General features: G+C 39.1%; 1 protein-coding gene across 1 annotated transcript in view; it reads right to left on the bottom strand.

Annotated features, from left to right (window-relative positions):
* CA8 (carbonic anhydrase 8) overlaps window positions 1-21,663 on the bottom strand; it is a 42,412-nt gene extending 20,749 nt beyond the window's left edge. The window contains exons 1-4 of the mRNA XM_026050093.1: window positions 21,594-21,663; window positions 21,334-21,525; window positions 17,562-17,686; window positions 608-703 (exon numbers count right to left, since the gene is read on the bottom strand). Of these exons, the coding sequence (XP_025905878.1) occupies window positions 608-703; window positions 17,562-17,686; window positions 21,334-21,525; window positions 21,594-21,663 (483 nt within the window). The remainder of the gene's footprint in view (window positions 1-607; window positions 704-17,561; window positions 17,687-21,333; window positions 21,526-21,593) is intronic.
* Window positions 21,664-21,750: the final 87 nt, after the last annotated feature.

Genomic DNA, 21,750 nt, shown 5'->3' with positions numbered 1-21,750 from the left:
TGTCCAACCACTCACTACACTGTTACAGCTGACATCTGTGAAGAATGTCTTCTGTGTGAAGAAATGTTCTTGTCCTTGTGTTTAGAGAGGAACAATTCCATGCAATCCTGCAATTTTGGGCTGTGCCAATGCCAATGGGTCAGCAGGATTTTCTTTTTCTTTTCTTTTTTTTTTTTTTTTTGTCTCCTTTCCTTTGTATATTTTTTCAGTCTTGGAACAATGGTCCTGGCTGGGAATGGAGAACGTGTTAGAGAAATAGTGAAGCAGCTAGAAAGCTCTACCTTTAGAGCTCAAATGGACATTTTAACATCTTCTGCCCTCAGAGGAATGGAGAGTGGAGGTCTGTTTATAACAAGAATCACACAGAAAGGCTTGACTTTGTATTTTCCATTCTTTAACTAATATACTTCCAATACACTGTTTAAAAACAAGACTTGCTTATTTAGCTCATGCATGAAACACATGACAGAAAAATATCTCCCAAAGAGAATACTAGTAGTCACACATTGTTTTATTTTATAACATCATTAAAAATAAAAGAAAACAGAAAGTAACTCATTTTCCTCAAACAAATGATAGTGCCTGATAAGCAAGACAGAAATCTTACCTGCACAAACAAAGCGACAATAGCTATGCCGTGCTTCTTCCCTACTGCCTCGTCAATGCTGCTGTACAGAGTGGAATTCCAGTGCATCAGATGAAGCTAAAACAAAGCAGTGCAAATATACCAATAGAGAAAACATGTTTTCCAATAAATAAACCTGGAAGTTAACTTTAATTAATAACACCTCTGCAGGTGTGTGGCTGTGTGTGCAACTTAATATAAACGTGCGTGCCTGTGGCTCTGCACGTGAACAAAAATGAATTCTTACTAAGAACATCACAAATACAATTAGAAAAGAGATCAGCTGAAGAGAGTCATTTATAGCCATCACCAAATGCCTGCAATGAAGGTGTGGGTTACAACACTAATGGTAATTAACAGACTCCTTTGGGCACTGAAATAAGACCATCTAATGCAACCCACCAGCATCGCCTCTCTCCCCAGATAGGAGTAGATTATGGACATAGGTTGTCCAAACATATAATTGACTGGCTCGCTGTACTGTCTTAATGTCACTTGTCTCACATATCACCTCCCAGGAGGAGTCACTCAAATGTCAGTAGTAAGAGTAGGTGAAGTGATTTGAGGAAAGGTTAGAAAGAAAGTTAAGGAGAGAAAAATGGCTGAGGACAAGGGACAGTAAGGGGCTGCTAAAGACTAAAATGAGAGTCATCGACTGACACCTTCCACAAATTATCAGTACCTGTAGGATTTAAGGTACATATATCTGTGAGACAGTAAAGTCTCAATAGCTGTCCAGCATGATTTGGGAAGTGACATTTGAGAAACGTTTTGGAAAACAGACAGACGGAAAGCAAAACAGAAAGGAAGACAGAAAGGAAGGCAGAAATAAAGACATAAAGCAAGAAGRCACTGCACAAAGAAAGAAAGGRAAAAAAAAGGAAGGAAAGGAAGGAAAGAAAGAGGAAAGAAAGACAGAGAGGAAGAAAGAAAGTGAGAAGGAGGGAGGAATGGATGGATGACCAAATGGATGAAGTTATGTACTGAAATGCTAAAATGAATTCTTTGTGGTTAGGTCTAATACCATGTAATACCATCATTGCAGAGCTTCAGCATCCTAAGCAGACCTTCTTTGAAGTTTATCTGCCAAGAATTTTTGCATATTCCACACAGGTAAAGCATCTTAAAAATACAAACTCTTAAATTTAATTCCTGATGTAAAATCCAGTAGTCAGTGTTGTGCTCAATAATGTGTTTAAGAAGTTAAATGCCACCCTCTTATCTAATATTGTCCTCCAATTCAGCAAAATTAGTTTTAAAAGATAGCATATTTCACGATCTTGTGGGCCACTTCTACCCAGTAACTGCTCTGAGTCTGCACAGTGATCTCAGCATTCACAAAATCAGATCCTCAGGCTGTCACTGTACTGTTATTTCCGCTCACATGAAAATACTGGACACTAATCTTGATGATTGTTATTTTGAAAACTTTGTTCAATCTATAAGTTCTAAATGAAACTAATGTAAACCAAATTAAAATTCAAGATAACATTACAAATAATTCAGTTCTTGCTGATTAAAAGCATTCGCTGTGCTAAAAAAAAAAAAAAAGATGTTTTAAAAAATCCATTTGCACAAAATATTAACAGAAACATATCTGACTTTGGCTACAAAACTTCAAAAGAACAGTGTAAGGACAGCACTCAGAACTCAACTGTCTTGCTCTTCCCTGTGGATTTATTTGTTGTCATATATATAGCATATGTAGACATATGTAGCATTTTATTTGCTTTTTGCTTTAAAAAAACAAGTCTTCAACACTCCCTTCAGAAGGGAATTGCATTCGCAGTATTGATTRTCCACTAGAGGGGGCTGGCGCAATCCCATCATCTGAACCCAAATCCCTGGACAAAGCAGCAGGCCTGAGCACACATGGGAACGAGTGAGGTTGCGGTGACTGCAGCTGCGCTGGCAGTGCCCTGGTGCTCCGTCAACAATGTSCTGGTGCTGCCGTTTTGCTGGGAATGTCAAAGCGGGCTTCTCCTTCAGTGATCGGAACAATAGCGTTGCGAGGGAAAGCCAGCTTCAAAGAGACTTCCTTGGACTATGTCAACAAGCGGAGTTTGGCTAAAGCTGCCTTTGAGCAACTTGTTACACACACCTGGCATGTAGCAAGACTTCAAAGATTGTACTCTGACATTTGTCTGCATGCTGACAAGTGTCRTTTCTTTCGTTTGGAACTGCTCTTCAACGGGCCAGCATTTCTTTGCACATCCACATGGGACACAGGATTTACAGGTAACCTGGGATTACCTGTAATCCCTCTAACCTGGGATTACAGGTAAGTAATAGCTATCCATTCACAGAATCATAGAATCATTATGGTTGGAAAGACCTTCAAGATAATCAAATCCAACCATAAACCCATCACCAGCATGCCTGTTAAAAGATGTGCCTAACTGCCTCCATCTACACGTTTCCTAACACTGCCAGCGATGGTGACTCCACTGCTTCTCAGAGCAACCTGTTCCAGTGCTTGACTACTCCTTCCATGTAGAAGTTCTTCCTAATGTCTAACCCGAATCTCGCTCTGGCACAGCTTGAGGCTGTTTCCTCTTGTTCTATSTGTAGTTATTCTGGAAAGGAGATCGACCCCCACCTCACTACACTCTTCTCCCAGGTAGTTGTAGAGAGCAGGGAGGTCTCCCCTGAGCCTCCTCTTCTCCAGACTAAATAACCCCAACATCACTCAGCTGCTCCTCCTAAGGTCTGTGCTCCAGCCCCTTCAGCAGCTTTGTTGSCCTCCTTTGAAGCCTCCCTCCAGCACCTCCATGTCTTCACCAGTGCTAAGTACAGGCCAATGATCACCTCCCTGGTCCTGCTGGCTACGCTGTTCCTGATACAAGACAGGAGGGCATTGGGCTTCCTGGCCGCCTGGGCAGACTGCTGGCTCATGTTCAGCCAGCTGTCAACCCCCCCAGGTCCTTTTCTGCCATGCAGATCTCCAGCCACTCTTCCCCAAGCCAGTAGTGYTGCATGGCGTGGTTGTGACCAAAGTGCAGGACCCAGCCCTGGACCTTCTTGAACATCTTGCAGTTGGTCTCAGCCCATCAATCCAGCCTGCCTAGATCCCTCTACGGATCCTACCCTCCTTCCTACCCTCAAGCAGATCAACTCTTTCTCCCATTTGCTGCTGTCYGCAAATTTGCTGAGAGTGCACCCAATCCCCTCACCTACATCATCGATACTAAAGACCACTAAAGACCAACACTGACACCTGYGAAACATCACTCTTGACTGGTCACCAGCTGGATTTAACTCCAGTGTTTGACCACCACTCTACRGGCCTGGCCATTCAGACAGTTTTTCACTCAGCAAAAAGTCTACCTGTCTAGGCCATGAGCTGCCAGATTCTCAAAGAGAAGGCAGTGGGAGACTGTGTGAAAGGCCTTACTGAAGTCTAAGTAGACCACATCCACAGCCTTACCCTCATCCACTAATTCTTGGATATCTTGCAATTTACATGGACAAAGGAGTTTCACTGCATCCTCACAGGGCCTCAAAGTTTTTCCACCAGCTCAAGCAAGGTCAAGAAGGTACAATACAAAGACACACAGGACAATGGCCAATAAAAAGGGAGTACTTAAGGGTAATCTAAGCAACCTTTGACTAGGTTCAGGTTTAGTAGTCAACACTAGTGAAGAGACTGACAGGGACAGTCATTACATTTATGGGCAAGGGTTTTATAACTTTGCCATTCTTCTCAAGTATATTTTATATTTACACACAATGCTCCTTGGAAAAAGAACCATCATTTTGTAATGGCTTTCTAAAGCCCAAGGTGAAAAAGACTTCTGGCCAGTGTTTAAATGCCACTGCCTTAAATGYAGTAATATTTACAGTAGATTAGAACTTTTTACAGAGCAGGTTGCAAACTTACTGCCATAAACACCACTGGAGCAGGTTAGTACTTAGCAGGATCACACATTATGGACAACAGGTCCAAAACCAGATACTAAAGGGTACRGGCAAAGACATAGCTTCTTACACTCCCAATCCAATGACTGTAGAAGGTACAACAAAGAGGTATCAAACTGAAGTGCTCGTTCTCCCTGAAAGACATCTCCTATTGCCACTGTTACAGACAGAATTCTGGATGGACACYGCTGATGAGATCCTACAGGAATATTGCTTCTGTTGTCAGGTCCTAATGCTGTATCACAGAAGATTCTGTCATCAGGGATTTACAAACTGAAATTAGACACATAACCCAACGGAAAATAACACTTAATATTCATAATAAATCCTAGGACAGGAGGTCTCACATCTTTTGCTCTAGCTCGAGTAAACCTCTGATAAACAAATGTTAACACTCAAATAAATGAATGCCAAATAAAATAAATTCCTCAAGAGAACATGAAAAATATAACTCAGACGGGGTAGTTAAGTAAATCAACAAGGGATACAGAAAGGGAAATATTAAAAAGGAAGTAGTAARAACTTTGTAGAAAAGTGTCTTTTCAAACTGTGGTTTATCCCAGGTGTTTCTGTGGCTCTCTAGAGCTCTTGTTTCATTTGTAATATGGTAGTAGATAAAAACATCTGACAACTCAGTGAAAAAAAAAAGATGTTTAAAAGCCAACAAACATTACAAAATTTGAGTTCACAAGTCCAGAAGTGAAATGGCAAGTAACTCCTGTTAATATTAGTAGGAATCAGATATGAACARAGGGAAAGATCCCAGCACTTTTACAGATTTTTAAACTATCCACATAATATAGTGCCTGTGTACATTGTCATCTCCACACCCATGCATCTGTATCTTACGCATAGCAAATTATAGGCAGAAATGAGACTATGCATTTTACTTATAAGAGTAATATTCAATATTTGCTAGCCTTTGGTTTTAATTTGAGGCAGTTATATAAAGACTGCATGCTCCTAMGGAGTGACAGCTTCTGATATGAGCACAGCCATGTGAGAATGACTACATAAAAAGTAGTTCATATAATATTATTGCTTTCTTTATGAGTACTTATTACTATATTACTGGAACCCTAATTTGTTATTTGGATCTCTATAAAACACTGTTCACTTCCACTGTTCACTTCCACTAGCCAAGATAGGTGCAAAACTCAGTAACCGACCTGCACACCTTCTCAGATTTAATGTCAAATGTGCCAGTAGCAAAAGTCTTCCTGACCTCAGCTTAATCAGAACCAGGCCCTACAAGGCAGGTTTGCCTGATGCAGCCCTCCAGCAGCTGAGCCAGCAGGAGGCAGCACGCAAGGTTTACATAACCTGCTCTAGGTCCTACCTTAATCTAATGAGCCCCCTGGGGCCCCTATTGCAGGAGGTTGTGATATAAGAGATAATTCTTAAGTAGACCTCTTTTTGTGCTTTRCACATAATAAAAGACTTAGTTTTAAATAATTCCTCTTTTGATCTGCATATTAAACAATTAGAATTTCTCACTGTGGTATTATCTTTACTAGGATTACTTGAATCCATGCTGCTTTTGCAAACACTCATTATACTCCTTCTAACCCCTACATTCTTATTCTTTAGTAGAGTTCTAATTATTACCAAAGCTTCTCTCTTCAATAAATGCTACATGACGTGTAAATGAACCCTTTGGTGAGCTTTGTTTCTTAGTCAGAACTAGGTTATGCAGATACTTCTTGTAGTTGTGCAACGAACAGTTACAAGCTTCAGAAAAGCCTGCCTAGTCTAGTACCTAGAAATATGTTATTGCTCCCCTTCCCATGCTCCTTACATCTTTCCAATTCTTCTTCCAATTCATATAAGCTGTACCGCAAAATAGTAAAGGTTAAGTGAATATTGCATTACCATATCAGAGTTGGATCTCATGTAGTCTGGAAATTTTCAGCACATGTCCCTTTGCCACATTTTTGTCACTGCTGAGAAAGACAGATGGGTTGAATCTAGCTACACTTCCACCTAAGTGCCATCTGAGGGATCAGTCCTTAATGAAAATTAAAGGAGCTTTAGGGCTCCTCTGATAGCCATTGCAGAGTTGAGAACTGTTCTCCTGGCCTGGCTCAGGTTTGTTAGAGATCAGTATCATTCACAGCAGAGGAGCAGGAACAGTATTGGCTACTTCATTATGGCCAGCCAAAAGTCTCTTCTCTGCTTTGAGGGAGTTGAAATAAAACTGAGGAGCTCAGCTAGAAATAATGAAAGGCAACACGGCCCACCAGTACAATGATGAAGTGTAATTTAAATAAGCCAGGTATTTGCATGAACAATGTCACACGAGGACAAAATGTGGAAAAACTGTGTCTTGCTATTAGACGTGTGTTAGAATTTATGAGTTGATACTTGACTTGGCACTGACTTGTTTCAGGAAGCAATTGACTAAGCTGCTGGCAGTGACCATAACATGCAGTAATTAAGTTCCAAATCCTCACAAGGGGACCCAACCAAGGATATGACCAGGGAACTCAGTTTCAAGAAAGGTGATTAAAAGAAATAGAAAGTTAGTTATTAACAGCCTGAAGGAGAGGTTTAGGAAATTAAAGTTAATGAAATTGATACAGAGGCTATTTGAAAACATCTTTAGAAGAACAGGAGTACATGTACATACTCCAAGTCACAAAAATAGAGCAAAAACTCATAAAGTAGCAAAGCCTGCACAGTTAAACATTACAGTTCAGCCAAGGTAAATATGCCTACTTTGAAAATGCAAATGTGTGTGAAACCAAATGACCAGATCATGAACCTGAGGCAAAAGCATGAAGAAGAGGAGGAAGATGAGATGCTGGTTTAGAGCTAAGACAGGCCGAATAGGAATAAATGCTCCATTCTATGTAAGACGGCAGAGTAGTCCTGAGGATAGAACTGTGTTGTGGCAGTGAAGAAGATGATTTTTGATTAGATTGTAGAAGAAAGGGCTGCAGAAACACCTTGCAAAATACATATTCTTTCCAAATACAGCCAAACAACTGAAGTAGTCTAGGTAAGTGTGAGGTATTTGTGCTTCAGGTGTGCCACTGAAAAGATAAGGAATTGGTTGCGACATCTCCAGAGAATCTCTAGCTGCTGCTGTGGCGAATCCCTTGTGCTTTAGCAGTATCTATCTATACTGTTAATCCATACTGAAAAAGAGTAATAAAAACATTCCAATATCTAATATTATTCGGTGATTTTTTTTTCCTATGAGCAGTTCAATCACATACAGAAGCTTCATGGCATATAAGATATATAACTACCAGTCCTGTGAAAAATGAAAATAGCACCAGGAAAAAACACTATCTATGGAGCAATTCAGAAGACTACAGCTACAGACAGTAAACTGAAAAGAAAATAGGATACGTAAAAAATCCATCTGAGTGCTCTTTACTGTTCTGGCAAAAGCAGCTCATCAACTAAGGAAAGAAAATCAATATAGAACTAATAAGAAGAGAAAAAAAAATGAGTCAAGTCCTGTGTCCATATTCTAAGCAAAGATGGACTCATCCGAAAGAGCATTCATTTCCACAAAATACAGGGTTAAGAAACAGAACGGCCGTGCAAGGAGGCTGCTACGCAGCCAAATGCTACCCCAGACCTTGCAGCTCAAGCAGGGAGGTAAGACAGGAGTCTGAACTGCCTCTGCGRTAAATGCAACCACAGCAACAGTGTCTACATATGTGTTAGTTAATGTTAACTAACACATTGTGATCTCCCACGAGTCTCAAAGATTCTACCTCGAGCCCTTTCATTTCGGCCTTCAGTAGAAAACCGAAATATGTCCTCATTAGCTCCCAGAAGATGGCTGACGTGGCACAACAAATTGATGGTAGTTCTTAAGAAAAATATTGGCAAAGCATCATCAAAAGCAGTCCTGCAAATATCCTCATGTATAAGGATATGAGCTCCTTGGAAACTTGTATAATTTTAGACAGTGTTATAGGGTAATTATAGACTGTAGTTTATATGTCTGCAGTTTCTGTTTTGTCTCACATTTGTTGATTAAATTAAACTGTATCTTTCTGTTTGTAATTTATTCACAAGCTGATTTTCTTAAATACAGCAGCATTCGTAATTTAATGTTACACTTACTCAAGCAAGACAGTAGACAGCAGAGTAACAGATGGATAATAGTATCTCCTTCAGGCATTATTTATCAAATAATATTACCCTTAATGTAGTAAATTATTAAAATTTATCAAATTATATTACACTGATGTTAGCTGCTTCTGCCTTATAGGATTTAGCATTTGTRAAGCTAAATTTGTAAAGGGTAAAGAAAGGTATAAGGGAAATTGAAGATACTGTAATTTGTAATTTTAGCTTATTTATTTTTCTTCCTGCTTGAAAGCACAAGCATTGTTTATTTCTGTTGGCATGTACAAGAGGTAAAAATAAAATAGATATTAGTCAAAAATAAATATAATAAATATGATACAGACTAAGAAAAGTAATGGAAAAGAAAAAGTGCCATTGMTCTTACATAGCTGTCTTTCAGTACCAACCAAGTTACAGAATAAAATGAAAAGTTAGCTAGTTCTTACAGTCACCTGCATATATCAGGCTCTTCACTGAATCAAGTTTCTGCATATACTGTATGAACCTTCATAGAGCAGGTTCTTTTCCCCAGTATCATATGTGGCCCCAACAAACATATAACATAACCCAAGTAATTGATCTGAACTCCACAGTTTTGTGTCTCCTTCAAAGCTAAGTGTCTGCCTGAAATGAGGAGCAGCTGCAGCTGCATATTATCTTCTTAGGTCATAACGCTGATGGCTCTCTAGTGAGCAGTTGCTCTTCCATCCTACATTCTTCTAAGAAACAGAGTCATTTTTTCTTCCTTAATGTTGGCCAAGTCTCCATCAAATAATGAACTTCATTATCCACTCCTATAGTTTTTCTTGAATTGTRCTTTTACACATTGCATAATTGCAATGTATTGTATTATGCAAGTGCATTGTATTATATGTTTATTCTAGYCTGTAATTCTACAAACAAGTTAAACTCTCAGATTTTTGTTAATCTTGAACAGTTCCCCAACTCAGTCRCTGCGTAACATTGGCATAATGGGCATGCAGGAAGGAACGGACAGGCTACCTTACTGGTCAAAGTATGGCCTGACTTAAAGAGTATATGGAGCAAGACATCGGACAGCCTGTAGGTAAATTGCTGAATTGTAATTTACAACCTATCCTATATATTTTGGCATTGCAGTATCTGAAACTCTTACTAGAATTCAACCACCTAGGATTCATGAGTTAAGAGCCAYGTGTATACTGTTAGCATTAATAACATGAACTTTTAGTTTCAAATTAGCACAACAAAAATATTTTATCGCATTGACTCTACCTAGTGTTGGTCCCCTTGGTTGGTTGACCCTACCTAGAAATTGGTCTAAACACAACTATACAGAATGGAAAGGGAGAAATAAACAATCTCCTYTCCAGGTTCTTCCACTAGTACCAGACCTTCAGATAGGAAAACAGTTAGGCCTAGTTGTTAGGGCAAGACATCAAGACACGACTGATCAGGAAACTGAGGCAAGATGCAAACAGAGTCATGCAGTGATCATGGTAGATGGCAGAATATTAAGACCTGTTTTTGCTTAAGGGCAGACAATGAAAACAAACAGTGGGGAAGAGGCTTGTGTCATCATCTTGTGGTGTTCAGACCTGAGCTTAAATACTATTCATCTTCCATGGGCCCATATAAGGTCTTCTCCCATGGCAGAGCGAAAGCAAAAGCTGCTCACTTGTTAAAGTCGGGATAGGGGATTACAATAAGACATCTCATGATAGACAGTCATAAACAAGAAGTGTTACCACGATATTTCTGTGAGAAAGTATAAAGTAAAGAAAAGGCAAAGCGATATTTCAGTTCAAGGAATGGGAAAGATTCCTATCTTTTGAAAAAATGCCAGAGGTTATATTATTTGCACCACAGGCAAAATAGCTATAAGCTATTTGACCCTCAGGGTTACTTGATTCCCTTAGTCAGGATGGAGTGCCACCATAGCTGTTACTACAGGCTGTGACTGAACATCTCAGCCTGGCTTGTGTGTAAGGAAAGATGGTAGAAAGGGAGAAGACTCCTCAGTGAAGGCCTAGAGCTTTTGGTACACGTGAACCAAGAAGCTGAGGTAAGATGGAACAGGGTGTACAGAAAAGGGTTCTGGATTCATTTCTCATTTGCTTCTCATTCTCATTTCCTTCTATCAATCTCCTTTCCATCAGTGGCATTTCTCCTTAGAAGAGTTTTTCCTATTACATGCAGTCATTTGTATTTTGCACTGCTTGTTTCTTAAAAGCATATTGGAGTTCTCTATACTGGCAGAAGCCATAAATCACAGATGATGGCAACTGCCAGCTCAAAAATAGTCTTAGGTGCATGAAACATGAAGCTTGTTCTGCACGTGGCTGGCTGCAAGACAGTGCTTAAAAGAGACACAAAGGGATAAAGAAGTTTCAGGGCAGACCATTAATGTCACTCTTTTTCAATAAGGCTTGTATGTCCTCCACAATCCAATAGGTAAGTTTTGTGCAGATTTTGCTCAKAAGAAAATTCCTATGTGCCATATGTAAAGGTATATACAGTTCTTGCACAGAGTGTAACTGAGCATTTCTCAGAGCCAAGCTGAATGCAGGATTGTGCTAGTACATTAGCCCGCTTTGGCACCTGCTTTTTTCTTCATATAGAGAAGTATGAATAACTTCTTACACTATGCAGTATATAGAAGTTTCTCCTTATAAATTCAGACTATACGTGCCTGAGCAAAACAAAGGCCAGATCAAGATCATATTGACAAATTACCTAGAAACAAAGTATACTTCAGAGACTTTGTGTGCCTACTTAGGTCAAATTAACCCTCAAACACAATAAAAATTTAATATTTAAAGAGCAGAGCAACTGGCAATCTGAAGAGTCATGTGCTGCTCAATCTTCTCAATTTTCTTTTTTTTATACTGGGAGAGAACAGAGGCCTCCCAGTTTTGTACCACTAAAAAAAAAAATCCAATGAATTAGGATTCCGCAGAAAATGGGCTATACGGAAAACCCCAGAAAAGCAATTAGAACACTTGCATGTACGGGGCTAGGATGTAATCACACGTAATTGRAAAATAATTGAATCAGAAAATAAAACTGAAAACCTCTGCTTATATAATGGCCTGATTCTCCTGTGTCTTTCCACAATCATGTACTCAAAAACTAGATTATTCTCAATGAGCATATCTTCTTTAAACTATTATTAGTATTATCCATAAGCTATAAAGAATATAGCTTATACATAAATGTCATCCTTTTCATGGCTCACACTATTCATCTGCAATGATTTCAAAATGTAAATRATCATCCAAGCCTAATTAGCTAATCTTCCACTAAAAATCTTGGAAAATTTCTAACTAAAATTCCAGATTTTAGTTACTAAGCTACATAAACCATTCTGAATTCTCTTCTTTTTGCCTTCTGTTAAATTCAAAACTGCCTTAGCATGCCTTATTTCATTTATAGTTCTTATGCTACAAAAACAGGGGAATGATTTCTTTTCTTCACAAATAGATAGTCAATACAATCAATTAAGACAACAGGATTTACTCCTTAATTTAAAATCTCATAGGATTTATGATTCACATCACAGTCTTAATAAAGCTGCYAGCAAAAATCCTGCAGATTTCAGAACTAGGCTCACCTATTAAAAAATACAGTCATTATGTGTTAAAACCTTCTTGTCATTCTCACATAACCAATCCCACTAAGTTCAGTAGAACCTTCTGTATRGAGAAAGAGAGAAAGGCCTTCATATGTTCTGTCTCCAAGACCTTCTATTACAATTGCAAACATTCTGGGTTGGTGTTTTGTTAACTAAAATTGCTAAAGTTAAAAATTTGTTAACTAAAATTTGCTAGCAAGCCAATAAGTAACTGAAAAACACAGAGCAATATGATCAAATAATTCCTCAGTTCCAGGGATGGTATCAGTATAAACAAAGTGGTATCAGTATAAACAAAGATCATTTTATTTGAAGGTGGAATAATCTGATCTTTCTTACTGAAAATTGTGTAAAAATAAACTTTCACTATGGAAGCCTATCATGTTCTCTAACAAAATGGCAGAAGGCAGATGCACAATGTGCATATATCTGATTTCAGACTCGGACACTCAGAAATCCTGTAAGTCAAAGACTTGGGAGTAGAGAAGCGTATTTTCTCACCTTCCTTCTCACGTAGGAAGTAGAGAAGTTAACTTTCTCACCTGAAACCCCAGAACTGTAACTCTATCCAATGAGATCCTTAGGCAGGAAACATTTTATGTGAACACAGGAAAATTCAATGGTTTAAGTTGGACTAAGGGTGACTGAAGTTTGTTTGTTTTTTTTACGTTATCTTWAAATACATTGCAGTCAGTATGCTGCTAACTGTGAAAGAAACTACAGAATGAGTTTGTCTGTCATCATACAGAACAAATCTTTTTTTTTTTTTTTTCCTATACAGAACTGATTCTGGTCCATCAGGCAACTGGGTTTTACTCTGTTGAACTCAAAAACTGTAAGACAGACAATAACACATTTTTAATCTTCCTGCACATCTTGGAAACATTCCTAATATGATTTTCTGCTAATCCTTTTCTACTGAAAACTTTCTCATGGTTCACAGCTAAYACGATCCTACATTTTAAAGAGGATGAATTATCCTCCTGGTCATAAAACCAGCAGTGAAAAGAACTTTTTTTATTTTCTCAGATACGGTTCTATTTCAGAGTAGCAGCCTGAAAATAACTGTTTCTTTAAGGTCAGATTGTGCCTTTAGTCATACCACTTTCTGAATAATTAACAGACACTTTCAAGACATAACTTCCTCTCCATTTCCTTTTGCCTAAAGAAATAGTAAAAACATAGTAAAACTTATCATAAAACAGCACTGATGTCATCATATGGCTTGCCTTCTCCTGCTGCCTGCCCTGTCTTTTATAGACCCTAAACTAATCAGACCTGGCACTACAGTATGCTATGCTTATACAGAGTTCAGGTTCAATAGGGCTACATTTTCCGCTGCCCTTAGATGCTATTTTAACCTTGTAAGGAATAAATGTGTTGAAAGCTGAGATGAGCAGTGATTTTGCTCCTCCTCTTTCTCTCTATTTCATCCTATATCACAAAGATGAGGGAGAAACTCAGAGCTTCATCAGTTGACTTGTTCCTCTTCTTCCTTCTCCACACTTCTGGCTTGAGGGAACAGGAATAAAGACGTGGAATAGTCCTCTATTTTTCACACCTGTATGAGGCTCAGGTAACTCACATATGGCTTTAAGTGTGGGCTTTACTGCTCTGATTAAGTGTATATTGTAAAGTGTAGTCTAACCTTTGGTAGCTTGTTCCATCTGCTGTCGAGAAACAATCTTTCATTGTTAAGACCATTATTAAAAATGTAACACAAACAGTGGCCAAAGGGCAAAGTAACACTATTTATGCACAGTAAAAGCACTTGCTGAGAATGACTCCTGAAGAAGGTTGCACAATTGTCTCCTTCAGTTTCTGCCCAAATGCCCAAAAGGTAAGAAAGTCTTTTGTGCTTTTTTTTTTTTAATAGATTGTTTTTATGGAAGAAAAAGAAGAGCATTATATGGTATGTACAGTATGCTGCTTTTCTAGTGGTTTAAAAATACATGCTATGATATTTACTTTTGACAACTACTTTTTGTTTTCTCATACTTTCCCAACTGATTGCAAGCACAGATGTTTCAGGGAAAATGATAACACTTAAAGTGTTATTTGCAACATGCAGATTTCTTCTGCCAAGAAAGGTGGAAAACAAGTCTTTGCTTAACTTCAGAGAGTAATAAAAATAAAAATAAAAATAACAATTCGGCCACTGAGTCACATGAACAATGCTTTTCTCCAATCTAAATTAGTTTGAAAAGCTGTTTCAGAGATTACACAAGCTGAGGAGTCTAACCTATTCCACCATGAATCTACACATGGGCAAGGCCCCAGCTGTCTAGTAAAAAATAACAGATTGTTGCACTAAGAGACATAGGATATTGCTTAAGTAATACAGGATATTGCTTAAGTCCTATCAAAACAGTTAAGAGTATCCAAGGTGAAGAGCCTACGGAAGCAAGTGAAGAGGTAGTTCTCTTCCAAACTGAGAAAAATAGCACTCTTATTTTTTTTAAAAAAAAAAAAGTCATGATTTACAAAGATCATCACACTGATAGTCTGAAGCTGTTTTGCAAATATAGGATCCAATAGAATAAAGGCTTTAAAACCTCAGTTTTAAACCCAAACTGCTGCTTTAGTCAACAATTACTCATATCTAAATCTCATATACTCATCTAGTCTATCTCTGACGGATCTGTTCAAATCCAAAGTTGCTACAATGGCTTCTGTAGAACTGCTCAGAATTTATAATAGTGTAACACAACATATAATCTGGTGCTAGTTCATTGCATTTTCAATGGAATTTAAACTGGGCACTTATAGTGTCATATTACTATTTTCCCACTTTGCTTGTCTTCTCCATGAAAGGTCAAGAATGTAAAATCCTTATCATTTGTTCCATAAATTCATTTCTAGCTTCCTAAGAAAAAAATGTATTAGATTCRCTCCACTAGCAGATCTGCGTGCTTATTTTGCATTTAGTATACCATGAAAGTATAAATTTCCCCAAATGTTGGCATAGGGCCAAAGTAGGCATCCATCACTGTTTATGTTAAGTAGCTATTATGTACCCACCCAGTGAAAACTAAGCCCAATACATATTCAGAGTATGCTGATTTCAAACTAGAGTGCAAACTAATGCTAACACTAAAAGCCAAGAAAACAGTTTTCCTGTTCCCTTGATCAAAGCAACTCTTCTCAGCAAAAACAATAAGGTGGGGCCATCTCTGGAAAGGAAAATCTTCCGTTCTGGAGTCTTAAATGTCCTGCTCCATAAACATTTATAGTGGTCACAAGCACTTATTTTACTATTGCTGAAGGAAAATATTTGATCTGGACGATTTGAGCTGGATTAGACAGAGCAGCTCTTTATTCATAGAGCAGAGTGGGGTGAGGCTCATCTGCCAAAAAGCCTGCCCTGCACTGTTTGTGCAACACAGGGCAGCAAAGGATGAACCTATCCAGCCAGCATGCCTGCAGCCACTGACTCCAGATCCAACACTGACAACACTGCTGCAATTTCCTACAAAGAGAATTAATCTGCATGAGGATCTTCTTGCCAAATGATATATTCACGCTATATTTAAAGCATATTTTAAGTCAACTGGTTTTGCTCCTGACTTCTTATACTATTCTTTCTTAGGATCAGAGTTTAGCTGGAAGTTGTTTAGATGCAGAAGGCAGGATAACAGTGGCTTGCTTATCCCGAGATGATATTCTTCAAATGCGCCAGYATTTTGTTTGTGCAGCTGCCATGCTGCATTTAAAGCAAGTGAAAAAATGTTGTGCCTTTCTGACTGATTAAGGCAGTTGACTTGCATCTCTGCATATGCAAAGTATATTTATTTCTGGACTGAAACGGAACAGAGAGATCTGGGGTTTCAGCAGAATTTTAGTAAATTCGACTAATGTCTGTTACCATCTATCAATAAGACTGTTTGAAAAGTGATCTTTAATAAATAAGATCACTTATTTATTAACAAGTGATTAGACCCAGCAAGATACCCAAGAACTGCTCGACCTATTTCCTGTCAACATTTCTTCATCACCTCATGCTGGACCAGTCCTGAGGAACAGCCCTATGCAGGGCTGTTTTATAACAAACGAATTGCTTCCTGTCTCACAGTAACAGCCCATATAACCTGTACTCAGTCCATGTAGCCCTAAGCAGAGGTTACTGCTTGGTTTTCACTTTGCTCGGTGAGTCTTCCCATCCAAGTGAATCTCCTGTACTGACCGGATCTGCCTGAAATCAGCCTGCAAAGCTGGTCGGAGTGGCTTTATATCAGTTTTATAGTCAAAGTAGAGACCAAGAACTCACCATTGCTAAAGTACCTAAACAACCTAGATTGATGGTGTAAGTTCAAAAGTTCTTTTATGCTTAATTCAGCAGTATTTGCTCCAATACTTTTTATATTCTCCTCCATAAAACAGTTTTATTCTAGCCATCTAATGCTCATGAATACTACAATAACAAATTCTAGATAAAAAGGAAATCAAATTTCAGGCTCCCAAGGGACTATCATAAATATACCATGCAAAAGTAATTCAAAGAACTCAGAAGAAAACCTTGACAATTTCTTTAAAACTGATAGAGTGAAAAGCAAATGAAATAAAGATGCATAACTGAAGTCCCCAAGCATCAGGGTTGGTATCTGTTAAAAATACACTGAGCCCAAGGACTGAAGGATATGTCAAATCACTCCTTGGTCAGTATAAGCAACAAAGCAATGGATAGTGAAGTAAAATGCAAAATGGCTGTTGGGGGACAGGAAAAATGGGTCCCAGCATTTTGGCTGCTTGCAAGCTGACAGCCCATGAACAGCTATAATTGTTCAAATCACATTATCACTCTGCTTGTGTCCCCAAAATTGTAATTTATTGGCATACAAGAGAATATCTAAGAATATCACATAATCTTCTGTTTTCAGATATGTAAAACTATCTCGTGAACAAATTACCATATGCTTACTTCAAATTTACCTAAATTGTTTTTACTCACCATGGAAATATTTCTAGTAGCTATTTCTCCCCATTTATAGCTATTAGTCAAGGTGACAGAAAGTGTTGAAACAGCAGGTCTCATTAGAGCACAATATTATTAAAACAGAAGTTAATAATTCTGCAAGTTAACCTTATGACCAATTAATCACACAGTGTGATGGGTGCTAGAGGCACTCTATTTCAGATGCACATCCTAATTTACCTGCACTAAAGCACACCTCAGCAAGACAGCTTTTTGGTTGGAATATAAAGCAACAAAACGCTGAGCTAAAAGAAATTCTTTTTTGAAATACCAGGAGTTCAGGCAATGATTTAAAATCTTGTGCATTTCACAGGCCTTATGCAATGCGGCATCACTCTTACCTCCATGGGAAAGGCTTTAAAATTAACTGTGTGCTCAGAACCACGCTGGTTTTCTCTCCCCCAGTGAAATCGAACATCATGTAGTTCAAATTCATGTCCTCGAGGTAATGGCCCACCTATTAATACTGGAAAAGAACACAAAAGGTAACAAACTTGGCTTTCCATACCAGCAAGCCACTGAATATATTTTTCAAATACAGTGTTTCAAGGTCCTTTATTATGAGCTGTATTAGAGAGGAGAAGAATGAAGATGACAGACCTGATAGCTTTATTCTGAGCACTGTCCAGCTATGGAACCCCAACCTATGTAGTTGCATGCAAATGTGAAAATACAGCTGTACTCTTAACTATATGAGGCAGAACAGCTGTCCCAAAGCAAAATAAAAGTACTGGGCAGGTGTAAAGGTGCACCTTTATCAGCCACTGCAGGGAGGAAGTTCAAAGCTCTTATCAAAGCAGTAGCTCTGTGTTCTAAACAGATGGTGAAGWGGTTCCGAGTTAATCTGAAAACTACCACCAACTTGTCCAGATCACTCCATCACGTGTATTTGCTTTGAGTCACCGATAGAAACTTTGGGTTGCCAACACTTTGCTGGCTCAGTCATGTACCACCTGTCGGGCTTCTGAGATACACAGAGCCATCAAGACTATCGTGTAGTAGAAGCAACATATTTTATTCCCTATCAACTTCTAGGCTATACTGGTTTCACTGATGTTTCTCTAAACATTGAGCATGTCTTAACAGTGTCTGTCCACAGCTGCAAGAGTACCAATCCAATCTATATAAAAACTCCTCTGCATTACTTTTCCCCATAAGTAGTGAAAACAATTGTACTTATATGAGTCCCAATGTATTTATGAATTAATCAATGAAAATGTATCTGCTTCAGAACAAAAAAATATTGTGCAAGCTGTAGGTAACTTCTTGCCGAAATCACTGAGAATTGGGCTTCTGTTCAAGGTGATATTTTACTTAAGGGCATTTATAATCTTCCTTGGAATCCGTTAAATTCTAGTTTTCATTTCACAGACTTAGAACAAATCTTTTAAAATCTCTGATAATCAATAAGGATTATTTAATTCTTACATAATGTACAGCTGCAAGGAATGACAGTTCCGTAACATGAAGTCCTTTTGACATGCACACTATGTATCTTTAGCTGCAAGCACAAGTCATACTATTAAACATAAATCAGAAATTGAATCATATCACAAGTGTATAAATACAAAAATAGGAGTAGAGATCTATAAAAAAATGGAAAAAATGTCAATTAGTGTACTCACAATTAATTACATTGGAGAAAAAAGTAAAATATTCAGACTAACCCTCCCTTAAGGACATGCCATAACTAATAATCATTGAGGTTTCTAAAACAAATTATCCTAAAAGTAGTTATAGATTCAAACATATGCATGCATGTTTGCATTCAAACATGCATCTTGAAGTTGCATTGTCTTTGCTAATTCTACTATGCCTATGCGCAAGTTTACAACTCTAGTGAACATGGTTAGTCAAACAATTTGTTAAAGTATTTGGATAAATCTGGAAGATTAAAGGGAAACATGGTATTTTATTAATGCCTTTTTTTTTTTTTTTGGAAAAACAAAGCTTTTTCTCTGCTTCAAATTATTGGTTCTTGTCTATGTGTAACTAGACTAAACGTTCTGAGTGCTATGGCATAATTCTGGATCTACAGGAGCTTCCACAGGTTTATTTCTGAGGCTCAATTCACAACATTAATCCCATAATAAAATTATTTTAATGTATGAAGCATGGTTTCTTTTGTTTTGCCTCTCATCAAATTTTGATCTTTGTCAATGCATGAGATGCTTAACTTTTCTTAAATTCTTTTAATCCTTAAGGCATTTTTTGATCCTTATTAGAAAATAATTCTGAAACCATCACCCACTGTGCAATCCAGCAGGGGCTTAAGAGAAGTCTCCCTGTCCTCTGAAACATTTTTCAATGTACATTGAAATTACACATTTGGTCATGCTTCCTCCAGCTAATGTATAACATATGCACAATGATCAAACTGGAAACAGCCTGTAAAAAATGTTTATAACAAGTGAGATTTGGGAATTCCAGATGGACTGCGTATCCGAAATTAAAGGACAAAATCAATCATCGCTAATGACAAACTCATTTTTAGTACATAGCTTAATCATTTTTTTTGACCAGGAGGTTTTACTTTTGCTGTTGAAATTACAATAGAAGGGAAGCTCTTACACATTAATTGAACAGAGTTTCAAAAGCACTTAGTGCTCAACAGTTCCCATTAAAATAATCTGGCTAAATAGACTTGTCAGTAGAGATTCCCTGTGAGGAAGAGAAGCTGCTTGAGCTTCCGCAATTGCTGAAAATTGGCCAATACACTAGGCCAAATGCAGCTTATTAACTCTTTTCTCTAGGAAGGGATAAGGAATTTTGTCCGGTTCTCATAAGAAATAATGTGAAATAGAATAAAAGTTTATGACTGAGGTATGGCGCTAGGATTTAGGAAATGTTAGTTTAGCTTCAGCTTTTCCTTGGATTTCACGTCACGTAATTTTCCACTCTCCATTTAYGGTCTGCGAGTAAGTTTCCTTTTCTTGGAGAACCTTTTCTAGACTCACCAGTCCAGCATCACACTGCATTTAAGTTTAAAAAGAAGTACTTTCCTGCCTCTAAAACTCCAATGCTTTTGCACATGCATGCAGGTGTGTTGGTTTATTCTCATTTCTGTATTACTATTCTTAAGCAATGAACCTCTCTTGGAAAAGGTAGAGGTGAATGAGTAGCACTTTGGTATTCAAGTGATGGTATCTGCAGAAACTCTTACTTCCTCTGCAAGAAAATTCAAGAATCTTTGGGATCCTGTGGAGGAAACCTTGCTTCCTGGGGACACAGCTCCAGTCCTGAGGAAGGCCATAAAACTGGCTAGAAGTACAAAACATTGGAAATCTGGAAAATTCTATGGAAAGAAATGTTCTGTTTTGCAATAAAATACAGAGTCTAGCATGGGAGGGAAAATATAAAGTAAAATACCATTATTAAAATAACTGGCCCCTTGCTATTTTATAAAATTCTGTGCAAAACTGAATCAACTCCCAAGACTACTGGTATCTCAGAAGGAAACAAAGATCTGGACTGGTTTTGGACCTCCTTAGCTGTTTGATGGCTCCATGGATGCTGTTACTAACTAATGCAGGTTAGAATAACTTGGACACCCTTCCAAACACATGGGAAGAAGAAAACAAGGAGAACTTTTTCTCCCCACTGCCTTGACAAACAAATGCTTCATATAGAATAAACTGTCTAGATTGAAGGTGTGAGTGAAGAGCTCCTATAATCTCACCAGGGTTGGAACTGTTCCTTTGCCTTATGGCTATTTTTCTTAACTGCCACTAAAAAACTCCTTAAAAAGCGAGGACCACTTTGCAAGAACCTGCTGTTYATCAGTGCTGTAAGCGCCTACAGCTGCAGTATCGATCTGAAACAAATTGCTGGAGTCTACCCATATTAACCAGAGCCTGCTCTGCTCAACGGAGCACTTCCTCGGAGCATGGACAAAACTTGCAGCAYGTTATCTCGGCGATAAGATGAACTGCTCCTGAGAGCGGACAGCTGCTAATGGATTAGATGCTGCTGCCACACAACCAAACTCGGAGGCTGCTCCGGAGCAGCGCGGCGTCCTCCGGCCGCAGACGGAGGCAGCCGCTCTCCCGCAGGCTCCGCGCCACGGAGCAGCGGACACGGTGCCAAGCGCGCGGGTGGCTCGCGGGGCATTACCTGACTTGGACTTGAGGAGGATCTGGATGGCGTGCCCGTCGTTGATCACCTCGCAGTCGCGGCACACCACGTAGTTGGGCGCCAGGCGCACCTCCAGCAGCGCCGGGTCGTACCTCGCCTCGCGCGAGTTCAGGTTGATGGGCGACTGGTAGTCGCCGTTGGCCTCCGGGAAGAGCAGCCCCCACTCCACGCCTGGCGCGGGGCGAGAGCCGTGAGCACCGGCCGCGTCCCCCCGCGCCGCCCCGCCGCTGCCCCCTCACCTTCCTCGTAGCCCCACTCCGGGGCGTCCTCCCGGCGCGGGCCGGGCGCGGGGAGGCTCCGCTCAGCCATGCGCGGCTCCCGGCGTGTGTGTGAGCGCGAGCGAGGGGGCGAGGCCGCCTCGGCGCTGCCTCCGCCCCGCGGCTGCCGCGGCGGCGC

The sequence above is a fragment of the Nothoprocta perdicaria genome, unplaced genomic scaffold (genome assembly GCF_003342845.1).
Source record: "Nothoprocta perdicaria isolate Ctin4 unplaced genomic scaffold, notPer1 scaffold_65, whole genome shotgun sequence".
Classification (NCBI taxonomy): Eukaryota; Metazoa; Chordata; class Aves; order Tinamiformes; family Tinamidae; genus Nothoprocta; species Nothoprocta perdicaria.
The sequence above is the reverse complement of the archived record's forward strand: the minus strand, read 5'-3'. Positions and strand labels throughout refer to the sequence as shown.